Source organism: Ammospiza nelsoni, chromosome 3, assembly GCF_027579445.1.
Source record: "Ammospiza nelsoni isolate bAmmNel1 chromosome 3, bAmmNel1.pri, whole genome shotgun sequence".
Classification (NCBI taxonomy): Eukaryota; Metazoa; Chordata; class Aves; order Passeriformes; family Passerellidae; genus Ammospiza; species Ammospiza nelsoni.
This window is the reverse complement of record NC_080635.1, coordinates 101,842,781-101,858,807: the sequence shown is the minus strand read 5'-3', so window position 1 is coordinate 101,858,807 and position 16,027 is coordinate 101,842,781. Positions and strand designations below refer to the sequence as shown.

At 33.7% G+C, this 16,027-nt stretch overlaps 1 protein-coding gene across 6 annotated transcripts in view; it reads left to right on the top strand.

The window, feature by feature from the left end:
* The window catches only part of MAP3K7 (mitogen-activated protein kinase kinase kinase 7), a 48,302-nt gene that overhangs the window by 13,840 nt on the left and 18,435 nt on the right, over positions 1-16,027 (top strand). For 3 of the 6 annotated variants that reach the window (XM_059467481.1, XM_059467477.1, XM_059467475.1), the window contains exons 4-12: positions 503-548; positions 1,211-1,349; positions 2,633-2,757; positions 6,322-6,450; positions 8,563-8,693; positions 9,117-9,198; positions 10,378-10,529; positions 11,142-11,301; positions 13,880-13,960. In XM_059467481.1, coding sequence (XP_059323464.1) covers positions 503-548; positions 1,211-1,349; positions 2,633-2,757; positions 6,322-6,450; positions 8,563-8,693; positions 9,117-9,198; positions 10,378-10,529; positions 11,142-11,301; positions 13,880-13,960 — 1,045 coding nt within the window. Of the gene's footprint in view, positions 1-502; positions 549-1,210; positions 1,350-1,988; positions 2,215-2,632; positions 2,758-6,321; positions 6,451-8,562; positions 8,694-9,116; positions 9,199-10,377; positions 10,530-11,141; positions 11,302-13,879; positions 13,961-16,027 lie in introns of those variants that run through there. The other 3 variants (XM_059467478.1, XM_059467479.1, XM_059467480.1) reach the window with 2 other exon arrangements.

Sequence of the window (16,027 nt, the reverse complement as noted above, 5' to 3'; positions counted from 1 at the left end):
GTAATTTTCAGGATTTACTTGCTTTCTGCCCCAGCTGCAAACAGTCTCACATATTCTCTAAGCAGAAAAGAGGGTATTGTGACAGGACAGATGTATCCTTAGCTAATTCTTGTATGGACTATTTAATTGCTTAAAATAATGCTGCATCCCTTTTCTTTCTTTGTACTAGTGAAATTCTTCTGGCATAGTATTTCACAATTTTTTTTTGTGAGCCACTAAAGGTATAAAGGACAATGAATTGCAGTTGGAAAACAGTATTTGCTTTTTAAGTCTGAGGAGGAGGGACGTCGTTCTTTTATTTTCTAACTTCCAGTGAGAACTAAGTGTTCTGATTTTTCTTACATGTAAATACATACATTTCAAACTGACTGATGTATTTTCCATTAGCTTTGGGATGGGGGCTTTGCAATTGCTCTCAAAGAACCTCTCTTTCAGTTTACAAAAGCTATTTTCTGCCTCTGCGTTGAAAATATGCCTATTTTTTTGTCCCCTTCCCCCAAAGGTGTGTCTTGTTATGGAGTATGCTGAAGGAGGTTCTCTATACAATGGTGAGTATCATTTCAGCTTCCTGGAGTTAAAGTGCTACTATTAGGACAAACATGTAAACTACAAGTTGTTTCATAAATATGAAATTCAGTAGAGACCATTCTTGGAGCTATTCAGAAGCCACCTGAACGCAGTCCAGGGCAACTGGCTGGAGGTGGCCTGCTTTACCTGCTTGGTGGACTTCCAGAGATCTCTTCCAACTATTGTATGGTTCTTTGAAATTCTTAAAATAATGTAAGGAGAAAGGAGTGTGCATTTTAAAACATCTTTTCAGTTCACTGGTTTGTTCTTGATAGCAGTTTCTTATATTTTATACAAGTAATGTAAGGTTTTCCAGTGGAACATCTGAAAAAATTCTTCCCTAATTTGTAAATTCCCTGGGCATTTTTTTAACATGGACTCTACCAGGGATAGCTGAGAATAAGCAACACTTTTCATATTGAATTTTAACATAAATTATTATGGAAAATGTACTAAAAAGATGGGAAATATTTTGACATTTCTGTTATTTTAACAGTCTGCAAAAAGGTATTTTTAGTTCAGTAATGAGGTGTTGATGATTACTTAGATTCCATAGAGCTTTCTGACTGGTATTTTGTTAACTCCATTGTATCTGTTGTAATATGCAATAAAGTTCTTTTTAGTTGGTGCCTTTGTTTTGCAGTGTTGCATGGTGCTGAACCTCTGCCTCATTATACTGCTGCACATGCCATGAGTTGGTGTTTACAATGTTCCCAAGGAGTGGCATATCTCCACAGTATGAAACCAAAGGCTCTAATTCACAGAGACCTGAAACCACCAAAGTAGGTTTAGAGCTCGTTTTTCGTTTTTTCTTACAGTTGGATTTAAGATCATTTAGAATAGCTTTATTGCATTTAAAAGAAATACCTTTAATTGGTACTAGCACTTAGATTAACTGTATTCCAAATGAAAGCTGTGCATATGAAACTTCAGTTGCAGAATGATGATTTATGATATAGAAAACTAACTGTATTCAGTTACTTTCTGTTTAACTGGAAAAATACCCTGCTCTTGCAGGGTATGTGTTGTCATCTTTTTGCAGGGGTTCCATACTGTTGTCTTCTTATCACAAAAGTTTCATACCTTCTTGGTGTTTCTCATGGGCACTTCCTCAGAGCACTGACTCTTTCTTCTTCACAAAGTAACCACCTGACTCCAACTCCCTTCTCAACAACCCAACCCACTCATTTATAGCATCTTCTTCTCACTGGTTACAGCTGTGGCCTGGTAAAGTCAGGCCTGTTCCTAATCTTTGATAACGGGCCCAGCTGCAACTCCTTAGGGGCAAGATTACTTTCTACACTATCTTTATTTTCTTATATTCTCTCCCCCTACCGATATCCATCATGGAAGAGGATTTTATTAGGAATAGGGCTTCTAATCAGAGGCATTTAAAATCTTCCCGTTTTGGAATGGTTGTGGTTGTGGTGTGATCTTTTTTGCCACATGGCCATCCTCCTTTATCCCCTCCTTCTGCTTTTTCCACTACCCCTGCCAGAAGCTCCCATCACTTTCCACCAAAACAAAATTTAATAGTTTCCTGCCCAGTCAGTTTGTTATCCAGCTCATTTTACAGCTTCAGATCTGGCTCCACAGATTAGATAGAAACAGATATTTGAGGATCAGCAGAATCATCTCTTTTTGGTGGTAATTTGCAGTTATTACCAGATAAAATTATAATATGAAGCCACAATTTAAATCTTTAGTCCTTTCTTGTATTCCCCAGTTTTGATTTAGAGAGTTCACATGTAACTTCAAGTGCTTCCATTTAAATAAATAGCTACATTGATTGACATTGGTAGGAGTCTTGATTGTTCTTCTTTTGGTAAAATTGTTACAGCATTTGTTGGTTTTCAGCCCCTGGCATCTGAAAGTCTGCTTTTGTCAGTATATGCTTAATGGTTTACTATGACTAAAGATATTTATTTAAGATCTAGCATATAGAAATGTTAATAAATTACATCATCATATTGGGTTATTTTAAAGTATGCAATATGTTCACATTAGACACCAACGACGTTCTTTATTTCCCAGATTATAAAATATTCTTTTTCTTTTTTGACAGTTTGCTCTTGGTAGCTGGGGGGACAGTTCTAAAAATCTGTGACTTTGGTACAGCCTGTGATATTCAAACACACATGACCAACAACAAAGGAAGTGCTGCTTGGATGGCACCTGAAGTTTTTGAAGGTAATAAAAATTCAGTGTTAATATTACATTTTCTTTATAGGGATGCAACTGTGAATTAATGTGGTGTAAGAATAAGAGCATCATGTAGTCCTTAAAATAAAGTTTACTAAAAACTGAAAGAGTTTTGGCAGAAGTCTAACATTTTTTAAAAAATCTCTACAAGTGTAAATTGTCAAATAATTGTGCAGAGGTTTGAAGAGCAGCACTGAACAAATTCTCTCATGTTATTACTAGATATTTATTTACATGAAGATGTAGAACCTTTATTCGTCATTGCTGAGATTTACATAAGGAATACATTTAGACAGCAGCAGTTCCTTATTTTGTAAGTCAGTAAAATACAGCCAGAGGGCTCTTTCCCCACAGTTTTGCTGTTTCTAAGATTCTTAAATCATTTCTAACTCTTCTGTCATTTAAATACACTGTCATTACTTTCACTCCCTACTCTGATTAGCTTTTAACTTTAGAATTTCCCTGTTAGTCTAAATTGAACATAATTGCTTTCTTTTTTTCATCCCCCACTTTCTTGTAACTCCCATCTTCACCTGCTTTTTGTGTAATCTAGAGATTTGATGTACTTCCTCTTTCCTACATACTGAAGAATGTGTTAATACCAGTTAATGTGGTTATGTAGAAAAACAAGCTGTTTCTTGGAGTGTAATTGGGGAAGACTGATGATACTTGATAATTAGATACCTATAATTGCTGCATGATTATCAAAGAAATAAACTCATAGATACTAAATTGCAGACTAAACACCTTTTAATCTGTCTGTACCTTAATTACCAATGCAATTTAGCAGTGGTCTGGAAGAGTCACCCTCCTGCTTTAGGAAGCAGGTGTCCTTGATTTAATATATTTGTCAAGTGCCGATGTGCAGCAGTGGTTTCCCAGATTCTGGATCTAGGTGACCTCTTTTCTTTTTACTGTCCTTATTCCAGAGACTGTCCATATAAAGTTTTAATATTCCTCTCAAACATCACCTTTGGAACTTTTGTCCTGAAGGTACCATTTTCTTCCACATATTGCTTAGAGTACCAACTGGAGAATTATTTGTTTCACTCAAATGCCTGAAAATTTTCCATTATGTCATTTTATATTCAGGCACTTCCTCTGTATTTTTAGCCAGGACTGCTTCTTTTCTTAACGCTTGTTTTCTATTAAATTAAATTGTATAAATAGGAGATTTTTTTTTTTCTTTTAGAAATAAGCAATTGACCAATCACTGTTAAAGATAGATATTTTTTTTTCATAAAAAATCTTAATATAAAATGAGTATAAATAAGTGTATTGTAATAGGGATTTGCAGTTCATATCCTAGTTCCTCTAGTGTATGAATCCAGCAAGGTAGAAAGAAGCCTTGTATTGCAGATATTGTTGGACAGCACAAGAAGCCTTCAGTTTACAGTTGTTTTTATGTGCTTTTAACTGAAAGCATTTACTGATAAATAGACAAATCATTATAAAAACACAAGTATCAAGGAGAGGAAAGAATCTAGTATGATGCATCCTCTACAATGCAGCATATCAAATTACACTTAGAACAGTCATTAAACTACTAAAAATAACCACTTTAAATGGCAAAATTATTAAAAATTCCTTTGCTTGTGTTACTCCAGCAGAATTCAACAATGGAATAAAGGCTAATATTAATTTGATGCTGTTCTAGTACAAGGTTTCTAGGTGAGAACAATAAAGGCATGAAAAGCATCTGTTGCAGAACATGTTGCTTAGTGAACTAGTTACTGTAATATTAAGAATTTTTCCCCCATTTTAAACCTAAGCCTTTAGGGCACCTAAAGCCTTGTACAGTTCAAATAATCTAAATAAAAACAATATGCTATAGATCAGGATGAAATAAAAGAGAGCAATTCTGATATAAGAACTCCCATTAGAAGAAACTTTTTAAAAGAATTAAATTACTTTGGGATAATAAGGAAAAAATACAGAATACTTTCTCACTTCTTTTGGACTCTCACTTTTCAGAATTAGTCCAAGACTTCTCAGCCATAAAGTAGAATTCTGTTGCTCAAATAGGGGAATAGTACTACTTTAGTTTTATAGGCTGTGTGCTACAGAAGTTCTGTGACTGCATAGATGAGACTGTTTTGCTTTCCTTAGTGATCTGCCATTGTTTACATGACTTTTTTTCCCCAACATTTTTGAAAATAAGCTGACTGATAAAGCTGACTTTTTCTTCTTCATACCTTTTGAACTCATTAGCCACATTCAGCTACTTTGATACAGGTGTAAAGAGTTTTTGAGATCCATATTCTTAGAGAGTTTTGTAAAGTCCAAATTAGTGCCTTCACTTAAAGAGGGCTTGTGGCTCATGCTGCGGCCTGTTTCTTGTGTTTGCCTTGCAAACTGGCTGGACTGGAAGAACTGACCAGAGAACAGGCTGTTGGCCTTGCAGTTTGTCAGAGGTAGGGGGGCAGAGGAACTTGGCTCACAGGTAGTGGATGGGGCCTCTTGCAACTATTGCTATATGGTGGGTATTCACATGGAACTAGACTTCTTTAATTCCACTGTTACTGAAATGATTAGTCTGAATAATACTTTCTGATTAGGGATAAACAAAAAAAATCTTTTGGCCAATATATGCCAATTTTAATCCTTGTTTGAAGATAGGTGAGCAAATTTCCTATAATTCATATTCACACATATATATTCTTATGTCATTAGCCATTCACATTTCTTATTAGCATTTGCATGAGTTATGGTTGCAAAGCATACATTCTTTCTTTGTAGCCTTTGAACATTTTTATTTATTATTCTATATCTCCAACCTGTCTTCAGCACCTTAGGAGTCTTAGAAATATTGAATTTATGGTCAAAGAATTTTAATTAAGTAATGACATTCCAAAAAGAATAAGAATAATAAACAAGGAGGAAATAAGATGGCAAGGAATTGAGGACTCTCCTGTTTTGTTCATGTGGTAACTTAGTTGTTCTTCTGAAGACCTGTAATTAATTAAGAGTAATGGATATAACAGATGTTATTGGCTGGCATATTGTGACTAAGGTTGGAAGAAGTGAATTGAAGAATATTTAGAGGAAGCAAACATAATCAATTAAACCCTGAATGCAAGAGATTTTTAAAACCTGATAAATTGCCGTTCATAGCATAAAGAAAAGTGATGCATTTTGTCATTTCAAGATGACTCCAAATAGAAAGGATTGATTCCCAGAGAGGGCCATTCTTAACAGTCATACTGTCAAGTGATTTCAGATTTAAGTTAGCATGAATCAGTCAGCTTTAGAAAACTGGTTTTTCTCAGCAAACTAAATGTGAAGTGAAAGTAAGTATGTAAAGCTATTTATTTATTTATTGGAGCAAGCTGGCCAGGGGAGTGGTGGAGTCAGCATTCCTGGAAGCATGGAAGAAGTGACTCAGCATGACGCTTAGTGCTGTGGTTTAGTGGACATTATGGTGTTTAGTGAGAGGTTGGATTCAGTGATCTTGGAGCTCTTTTCCAGCCTGATTCTATGATCCGCTCAAACTATTTCTTTTTGACATGTTACATAGAAAAGAGTCAAATTATATTGATGGCTTTCTTCCAGGTAGCAATTACAGTGAAAAATGTGACGTTTTCAGCTGGGGTATTATTCTCTGGGAGGTAATCACCCGTAGGAAACCTTTTGATGAGATTGGTGGTCCAGCTTTCCGGATAATGTGGGCAGTTCACAATGGTGAGTTGAAAATACTTTATTTGAAGTTGTGTATATGACCTATAAATTTGCTAAACATTCTTAACTGTACAGCTTTAAATTACTAGTGTTTCCATTTTGTGCTTCATTGGATTTGCATTTTTGTTACAAAGACTAAATAGATACTGCCACTTTGTGTCAGTGTGGCTTTTGATTTACTTGGCTGCTACAGTGTTTGCTACAGTGTAACTGGTGTATGAACGAAGGATAAAGAGTAATGTCCTCGTTATTACAACATTCCATTTTAAAAGTGATCTGAGAAAAACCTCTTACCTGACTGAATGATGGTTTTATTAGCTGCATTGCCTTTCTTTACCTTTTTTTTTTTAATTGGGTGTTTACAAGAAATGTGTAACTTTAAGTAACTTAACCTGTGTTTATATATCTTAGAAACTATGAAACCTCCTCCAGGAACATTAGGCATTAAACATGTTATTTTTGTTTTTCATCTGTTGTGTTTTGGGGTTTGGTTTTTTTTCTATTCTGTTGTTTGAATGGTTTTACCTCTATGCCTAGGTACCTGCACTCATGGAACAGCACTCTACTGTGCTAGGTGCTATGCAGAAGAGGTTTTCAGGAGCTTAGACTATGAACAGGACACAGTGGTTATGTTCAAATGGACTGCTTTCTTTAAAGCAGTAGTGTAACATTGGTCAGTGTAGTAGAGTAAGCTGTAGTATCTTCATGCTAGAGATGTAATTTCTTTACTGCTGTGTTTTTAGGTACTATGGCAAATTTCTTGAGTAATAAAGTAATGATAGTGAAGTAGTTCACTGAATATCTGCAGAGAGTTTCTGCCATTTGTGAGAGACAACATCAAGGCAAGCGCCAACTTTTTGGAAGAAAAAATTAGCAAACAAGCAATGAAGGCTGGTACTCTGCCTGAGTGTCATTGCTTCAGTAGTAAACGGTAGAAGCATAAGGTGGGCACAGGCATATCCTATTCAAAGAACAAAATGGGGCAGACAGAGACAGAATCAATTAATATTATAGTCTTAATAATGCATATAGAGAGATGTTTGCAAATGCCATTTTGAGTGAAGAATGAGATTCTCCAGTTTTTCAAGGACACTGGGTATTGAGATTATGAGTGACGTGTGCCTTGCATAAAAGCATTTACTGTAAAACTAAGTGTAAATCTAGTACTACATTTGGAGGCCTCAGTAAGGTGTGGGAGTATACCTTAAAATTCACTGTCTCTACCTACTTTTGCTTTAAAATTTTATCTTCTTTATCTTTTTCCATTTCCTTTTTCTTAAGAAGGAAAGTTAGTTAGTGCACTTCATCTCACTTAAAACTATTGTGGCATTCTTACTTCATGTATTACGCGTTCTGTTTAATATATTCTTGAATACTTACTACTTTCTTTGCAAACCATCACTATATCGCATCTGTCCAGCACAACTGGTTGTCCATTAATTGTTCTCATAGAAATTGTAATAAGAGGAGGAACTTGAAGCAAAAAACAGCTGAATATTTATACAATAGTTGAAGTAAAATGTTATTAAAAATGAGTATAGACCATGAAAAAGTCACACAAAATTGGTAATTCCAGGGCCTGATAATTTTTCAGGATGTTCTTAGGTGCAGCTTTCAAAATCAGCTTTCAAAAATACTTTAAGTCTTTTGGGTTTTTCTGTTTGTTTGGGTTTTTTTTGTTTTTTTTTTTTTTTACTTTTGTTTTTTGTTTGTTTGGGGTTTTTTTGGGGTTTTTTTTTTTTTTTTTTTTTTTTTCTTGTGAATACAGCATTAGGAACCAAAGACTGTTATTACTTGCTTTCTAATTTATTCTTCAGAAAGAAGTAACATTTCATTAGCCTTTGTAATATGTTGTATTTTGTCAGTCAGTGAATGTATTCAAACTTGTACTGAAGGAAAAGTTTGATTTTTTTTCTACTGCTGCTGTGTAGTGCAAAGGAACTTTTCTTGTCAGTTTTTTATTTGTAAGAGAGAAAATTAAGTACAAGCCATTTCATCCATATTACTATTAGTTCTGCATTTTCCTTTATTTATATAGCAAAATACTGGAGCAAGATCAGACACCTTCAGTTGTTTTAGAGTATGTTTAAAAGTGTTTTCTAATTTCAATTGCAGGTACTCGGCCACCACTGATCAAAAATTTACCTAAACCAATTGAGAGTTTGATGACCCGTTGTTGGTCCAAGGATCCCTCACAACGGCCATCCATGGAGGAAATTGTTAAAATAATGACACACTTGATGCGGGTATAAAAATTTATTTAAGTATTTTAAGCATTTCTTAAACTATTAAGAAGGAAAATTAATGTACAAAAAGTATGCTTTTCGTCCCACTCCAAAGGTGGGCTTGCGTGTTTTCTTTTGCCTCTCTGTTTTGACAAATATTACCAAATTATTGAAGGGAAATAATTAATCTTATATACATATATATATGTTTATATTTCCTCTTTGAAGGAGTATAATAACTCATAATAGATTTGAGAAAATAAACAAAGTCATAGATGTATCTAATGTATTACATTATTAAAAATAATCACATTTACTTATCTCCTAAATAAATTATTATAAATGTAATATATCATTTACACTTATAAATTATGAGGTACTATTTAAATGGTTTTAAAACAATTGTAATTACTTTTTAATTAAATAATTACTGGTTTTTCACAGTACTTTCCAGGAGCTGATGAACCTCTGCAATATCCTTGTCAGTATTCAGATGAAGGCCAAAGCAACTCTGCCACTAGCACAGGTACATTTGTATAAGTTAGAGAAAAAGAACAGCAACATGAAATGATGCAGATAGATTGTAAAGCATGTTCTTACATTGATTTTGAACTCAAAATGGAAAATACTTCCAAAATCTTAAACATCAGCAGACTCCATTTATTTTGTTAATACCTCATACTTAGTGTTCTCAGTCAAATGGTTTTGCTGAAGTGAACTTGTAATGAAGAAAAAGCTTATAATAAAAGCTGTCTCCAAATGCCGGGTTTAATGTCTCCATTTTTTCCCCATGTATTTTGCTAGCAATTGACACTCTTTTACTCATATGTAATGTTTAGGAGTTGTGAATTTAAAATGTTTCACTATTCTTGAAAGCTGCGTCTGATTTAAGTTGCAATCTCCACGATTCAAACTTGCATTTGTTTTATGATAAGTTGCATGTAAATACAGTAATTTAAAATAAGTACAAGAAAAATCACTAGAAATTTCATTGGATGGAACAAAATGGGGGCTAGATTTTCAGGTAGTTTTGCCCTCAAAGAAATCCTTTTTTTAATAATAGTAAAAAATCAGTTAGTTTTCTCATTGTTTAGAGTACATTTTTTTCCACTTAGGTAGTTTTTTATTTTACATGTCTCCAGCTTCCTCTGCTTGGTTAAATTATTTTCTGTCACCAAAGAAATTGCTGCTATTTTGGATAAAGCTTTACTGACTACTTTGCAGCTTAGTGATCTTTATATTAAAAATATATTTGCAGCTTTAGCATTTCACTAACTTTAGTAGTTTTTCTTCACCTCTCAGCACATGATTTTAAGTCAATTTATTACATCAAACCATGAATAGATATTGGCTGATATTTTTCAGGTGTTTGGGCTGCTCTGTAGTTAATGATGGTCTTTGTCATTAATTGTGAATGAGGTTGCTGTTATGTTGTTAATATAACAGCTACCCTAAAAATTTCAAAGAAAGGTAAAGATTGACTTCAGAATGTTATCATACTATTTAGATACATATCCTTTTTTCACTCCTCTTGCTTCTTATACTAATTGATCTGTAGCAGTCTTGCTACTTGTCTTTCATTAAAAGTTTTTTAAAGTGTTGCTTTAAAGGCAAGTTAGACATCTGAGAGCTTTGCTGTGAAGAGATGCGCTTCAGTATTTTTAGTGGACATTCTCAAATGCTTTTCCTTGTTACTGCTTTCTAGGTTCATTCATGGACATCACTTCTACAAACACAAGTAACAAAAGCGATGCTAACATGGAGCCAAGTGACTTCCAAGGAGCTTCTACCAATGACACTATTAAACGTTTAGAATCAAAATTGGCACAGCAAATCAAAAATACAGCCAAGCAGCCGGTAAGCCAACGGGTGCAATTTTGAACCGTAGTAAAAAAATGGACATGGGTAGACCTAAGTGTTGTGTCTGTTTTGAAACATGTGTCCTCATTCAAAATAGTGCAAAATTGAATCCAGTTAGTTATAGGAGAAGAATATAGAAGAAAAGGGACAGAAAAATGTTGTACGGTGCCAAAAAGGTAAACTGGAAGGCTCTAATTTTAATCTAATAAATCCTTTTAAATACGTCTCCAATGTATTTAAAGGGATTTGTTAGATTTAAAAAGTATGTTTGAAAATTGTTGCCTTGATTTATAATCAAAATACTAGTATGACATGAAGGGATTAAACATTTTAGGTGAATTTTGAAGTAGAATTCAAGCAGAATGCAAAAATACAAAGATTCTCTTATGACAATATTGGCCTAATTCTTCTGATTTTTTTATCTGTGTGAAGTTAGATTGTTTTCAAAGCTGCAGATATTTCATTTGTTTATACCAATTATTGCCATTTATTGTGTTATGAATTTTAAATCTTGTCCCTTTGAAAATGCATACTGTAGAAACATACTGGTGCATACTATGGAGGGGCTTGTGCAGAATTTTCTTTTCACAAGGTGTGACTGTTAAACAGGGTGACCCTGGCCGTTTGAGTTTGCCCCCATCCCGTGGGAGCAGCGTTGAGAGCTTGTCAGATGTTCGCGCACGACCACCGTCCGCCCTTGTTTCCGGAGAAGCCAAAAGGATGAGCGCTGACATGTCTGAAATAGAAGCAAGAATAGCTTCCATCACAGGTAAAATTTAATGATGTTTGGGGAGTAGACTAAAGAACTGGAAAGAAATAAAGGAGGAAGAAAAATGTAAAACATGCGTAGTCTTACACAAAATTGACAACAGTAGCTATATGAAAATACTTAAAGTTTTCCTGTAGTCTTGATTGTCCTTTATTAATTGTGGGGGGAAAATGCCTTTATTTATGGTTATACACTCAGCAAGACTGAGTATTTTAATTGAGTATTTAAAAAGTTTTAGAGATTTTGTTGAATTAGATTTTTACCTTTTTTAAAAAAGCGTTATGAGACTTCTAAATATCAGTCCTATTCCAAATGCACAACTTTCTCCTTTTTATCTGAAATAGTGTTATTTCATCTCTGCTAGCATAATTATTTATATAATAACATATTCTTCAGGGTTGGCTCTATAATACTTTTGAAATTAAAAGGCAGGTTTAAAGTTCATGTTCCCAAATAAGTGTAAAATCCACTGTGACAGATTTCAAAATGAGAAACATAATTACATTTTATTCACCAGGTTAAGAAAGCATTGTTGTCTTTTGATAAAAACAAGCTACAGGTGTTTTGCCAGGTTTCCTTCAGATATAAACTGTCGTCTCTAAACCTTTAATCATTGAGAGAATTAGAATTTATCTGTAAGTATAAATACATAATTTTGTGGTGAAAGCAATCTTGATTCATCCCAGAAGAGTGAATTAATAAAAATGCGTACACTTGACAAACACTTTCTTGTCTCTTTTCTTCATCAAAGGTACTGTTTGTTAATATATGTAAACTTCAGGTTTTAAGTTCCATATGTGAAAGTTTTTTGTGTTATGATATATAAGCACAGATTTAAATAATTAAACAAAATTACTTTGGTTAGTTCAGGGTTATTTAGCTGTTTGTGTACTTTTATACCAGTATTAAAATTAGGGTAGTTGAGTAGCTGCAATTAGTAAGAAATTACACATCCAAATTCTGGCTTTCTTGTGCATCATGGCTATTTCATTTTTGTTCTTCATTGTGTTATGGTTACTCCAGGATCTTGTTTTATTAAATATTGAGGTACTGAAATAATATTTATCTTGCCCTTTTTTTTTTTTTTTACTTTAATTTTTTTATTTTAAAGCCTTATTTCAAAATCTGTCTATTGTATTGTCAGTCTTTGACTGGATGACTGTGTAGCACATCTCACCCTGAATATCTATAAAGGTTTCTTAACACAGAAGGCAGCTGTGTACTTACCTGGTAATAACACTGTGCTGGTTTTATTTTAAAACGTGTCAGGACTTACTTTGGTCACTGACATTCTTAATGTAACTTATTGACATTATCAGAGATAGCCTGGCCCTCCTTTGTAAGAGTTTTTAATTTTCCTAGTTTGTCTTCTTTAAGTACATTGCTCTGAAATAATAATTATTATTCGGAATAATCTAAGGGCTTTTTCGTGGTTTTTGTTATGACTGAAGGGTTTCTTTTTCTTGAAATAAAAGTACATATCAAACATACAATTTTTGGTTTGGGGGTCTTTGGATAATTTTTGGGAAATCACTTCATGCAGTACTGGACTATGAGAAATTAGGTCAAGCACATCTGACCATAACTTTTTCAAAAAGAGGTGAAACAGCACTGTATTGGTTTCTTTTTTTAATCTTGTTAACCATGTGACAGAAATAGTATGCTGTGAACCTGAAAAAAATTGCATGGCTGGGTGAGGATTGGGCTGTTGTTAAATCAAGTTGAAAATGATTTAATCTTGTTCCATCATCCTCTGGATTAATTGTAAGAGTAAATCATGTAATGCACATCACCATCACTTACTGAGACAGGTATGCTACAATATTCTACCCTCTGGAGATGCATTCAGATTTTTCTCTAAATAGGAACTATTTATCTTAAACTACAGAAGTGGTAAAATAAAAAAAAAGTACAATTAGATTTTATTTCAAGGTGTATAATGTTTCTTGAACATTATTCAAAAATTTAAAAGCTGATAGTTATATCCAGTTTTCAAAACAAAAAATCTTCACTGGAAGGACAAAAGAGTAACTGGCAGGAATGATTGTCAAATGTAGTAAAAGTAAATATTTTTTCAGAGATAGATAAGATTTCCTTTAAAAGGAGGTGATTTAAAGAAGCAGAAATACCTAGCTATTAGACTTTTTAATAAAGTAGTTTGTGCCTAACACTAAAGAGAAAATGTTAGTTATGTTCAGGCAGTCAAGTTGTTTTGTTTTTTTTTTTTTGAATGTATAGGTGAATTGAAATAATTTAATTTGTTTTCTGTTTGGATAATTACATTTGGTTTTCCCTTCTGTGTTGCCATGCTGCTTTCTGTGTTTGACTTTTGTGTTGCTAACTATAACTAATTACACTGTGTTGTAATGATGGCTAGTTCTGCATTTTTTGCTTTTTAACAGTTGCTTTACTATGTGTAAGCATGAGTGGAAGGCAATGCAGTTTATTCTGCATGACACATTTTTGCATGAACTCTAGTTTAACCAAATATATGAAAAATGCAGTATTAGGAATTTAATAATTTTGCTCTTGCCGTTTTAGTGTTTTGCATGTGTATTGTATATGTGTATTTTTTCAGCCTATTCCAAGCCTAAACGAGGCCATCGTAAAACTGCTTCATTTGGCAACATTCTGGATGTCCCTGAGATCATCATACCAGGTATCGCAGACCAGGTGAACGGGTCAGTTGGTAAAGATGCCGGAATAATGATCAGACTGCTGAAATACTTCTTGCTCCAGTTGCTTTAGGGCAGGCCCAGAAATTATCCCACTAACTTTTTCATAATGCATCAGTAAAGAGGAGCATGATATTTTATTACAAACTTACTTTTATCAGTAAATTGTTCAGTCTTCTAATTCACATTTACTTCTACTCATAAAGGATGTTTTCCCTTAAGATCTTGATGTTCAGAGTATTCTTATAGAGGAAAACTATATATGCAGTCTTGGATTACAGTACCTCATTTGGTGAAAATGGAACTGAGTTGAAAAATTCCTGTCTAGGTAATTGTTTTGCCCTGATCTTTGTTGTGTTTAGGCTCCCATTTTTAATCAGATCATAGTGGAAAGAAAACATAAGATAAATGATGTACAGAACTTTAAATCCATGTTATATTTGTGATTAAAACATTAACACTTAGTCTGTGTAATTCTTTTATTTGAGTACACTTTTCAAGGGCTAAAATGTGTGTGCATGAGGTTTTACTGTTGTGTTTAAGTTAATGCCAACTAAAATTACTAGGAGAGGCTTTTGATAGGAAAAAAATTAATATAATCAGGCACCATGGATGGGAATATCATTTGAGAATTTAATGAATAATTCTCATGTATTCCAAGTCTTTTTTTTAGTTAGTAGAATGACATTTTTCTTTCTTTCATTTCATACTTCTCAAAGCCTAAAAATAAGTATAATCAATCCCAAACTGTGATAGGCATACCATTAACAGTATGCAAGTCACTTCAGCGTGATATGTCAGGAGCAGAAAATGAGGAAATGTGAGTGAAAGTATCTAGGAATCCACTTAAAACCATGGCCCTCCTCTTCTAAATTTCTGTCATCTGAGGAAGTTTCCTTGTATATCTTGATATTGTTAGGTATTAAAAAGTTGAATGCAAAAGATAATTTTGTACAAAGGTTTCTTTCAAATAACTTTATTGAAGGTTATAGTAAAAATACAGAATATGAGAAAGTAGATTCCAAAGAGCAATAACACCCAGAAAAATCAAACCTCTTTGGTACTGCGGCTAACAAATTGGCAAGAAAGTTTACTAGAGTAGCTTTCCACTGTAACTCTCAAGCAGTCCTGGCCTGCACTGACATAAACGAAATCCTGAGAAAGAAGGAAAGCGAAAGTAAAGACATCTGTCCAGTTTCAGTGTTAACTCATGATGAGAGCCTGGTAAATAAGCTCTAGAAGCTAATGAGTGCCTCTTGTCTCCATACACTCACTGTCTGTCCATAAAAACATGAGGCTTCCAAGAAGCTTTGAAACTTTTAAGCAATAATGAAGAAGTCAGTGAAATAAAATACGATGTTGTTTTCACAAAACAAATTGTATTGTACCAGTCTATTGGTTTCTTAGGCAGAGGCAGTCATTAAAAATTCTTCACCTGGTCGATTTTAATTGAACTTGACAGGATGGGAATTTCAAGAATTTGGAATACATGTGAAAGAAATAGAAACCTGTCAAAATAAAAAAAGGTATAGGGTTGGAACAAGCATATTAAGGAGTTTTCTCAAAATTTATTCCTAAAGTATTTAAGTGAAATGAGTTTGAGTTAATGCTTTATCAGAAGCAACTATTCATTAAGAGGAGGATTAGAATATCACATAGGAAGAATTTTGCTGTGACTGAATAGAAATAAGGTAAAATCCAGGGTCATGCACTAACAACAATTTCTATTAATAAGATGACGTGAGATCATAGCACATGCATGCAGATTAATTCTAGGTAGTATGAGCCACGAATTTAATGTAGTTGTGAAAAACTGTGAAATCTTAAGGTGCATTTCTAGGAAAAATAAAGAAGCACTGACACTATTACTGGCCCTTGTTGAGTGTGAATCAGGAGTTGAACATACTCTTCTGGTCAGCCATATAAAAGAAACATACATGCACTCAGATAATATGAAGAAGAGTTACTAGGATATGAGGGATATAGTGAGTATAAAAACAAATCTGAAAGCATGACTTTTTTTAGCTCACAAAGTGAAAGCTGAGAATGAA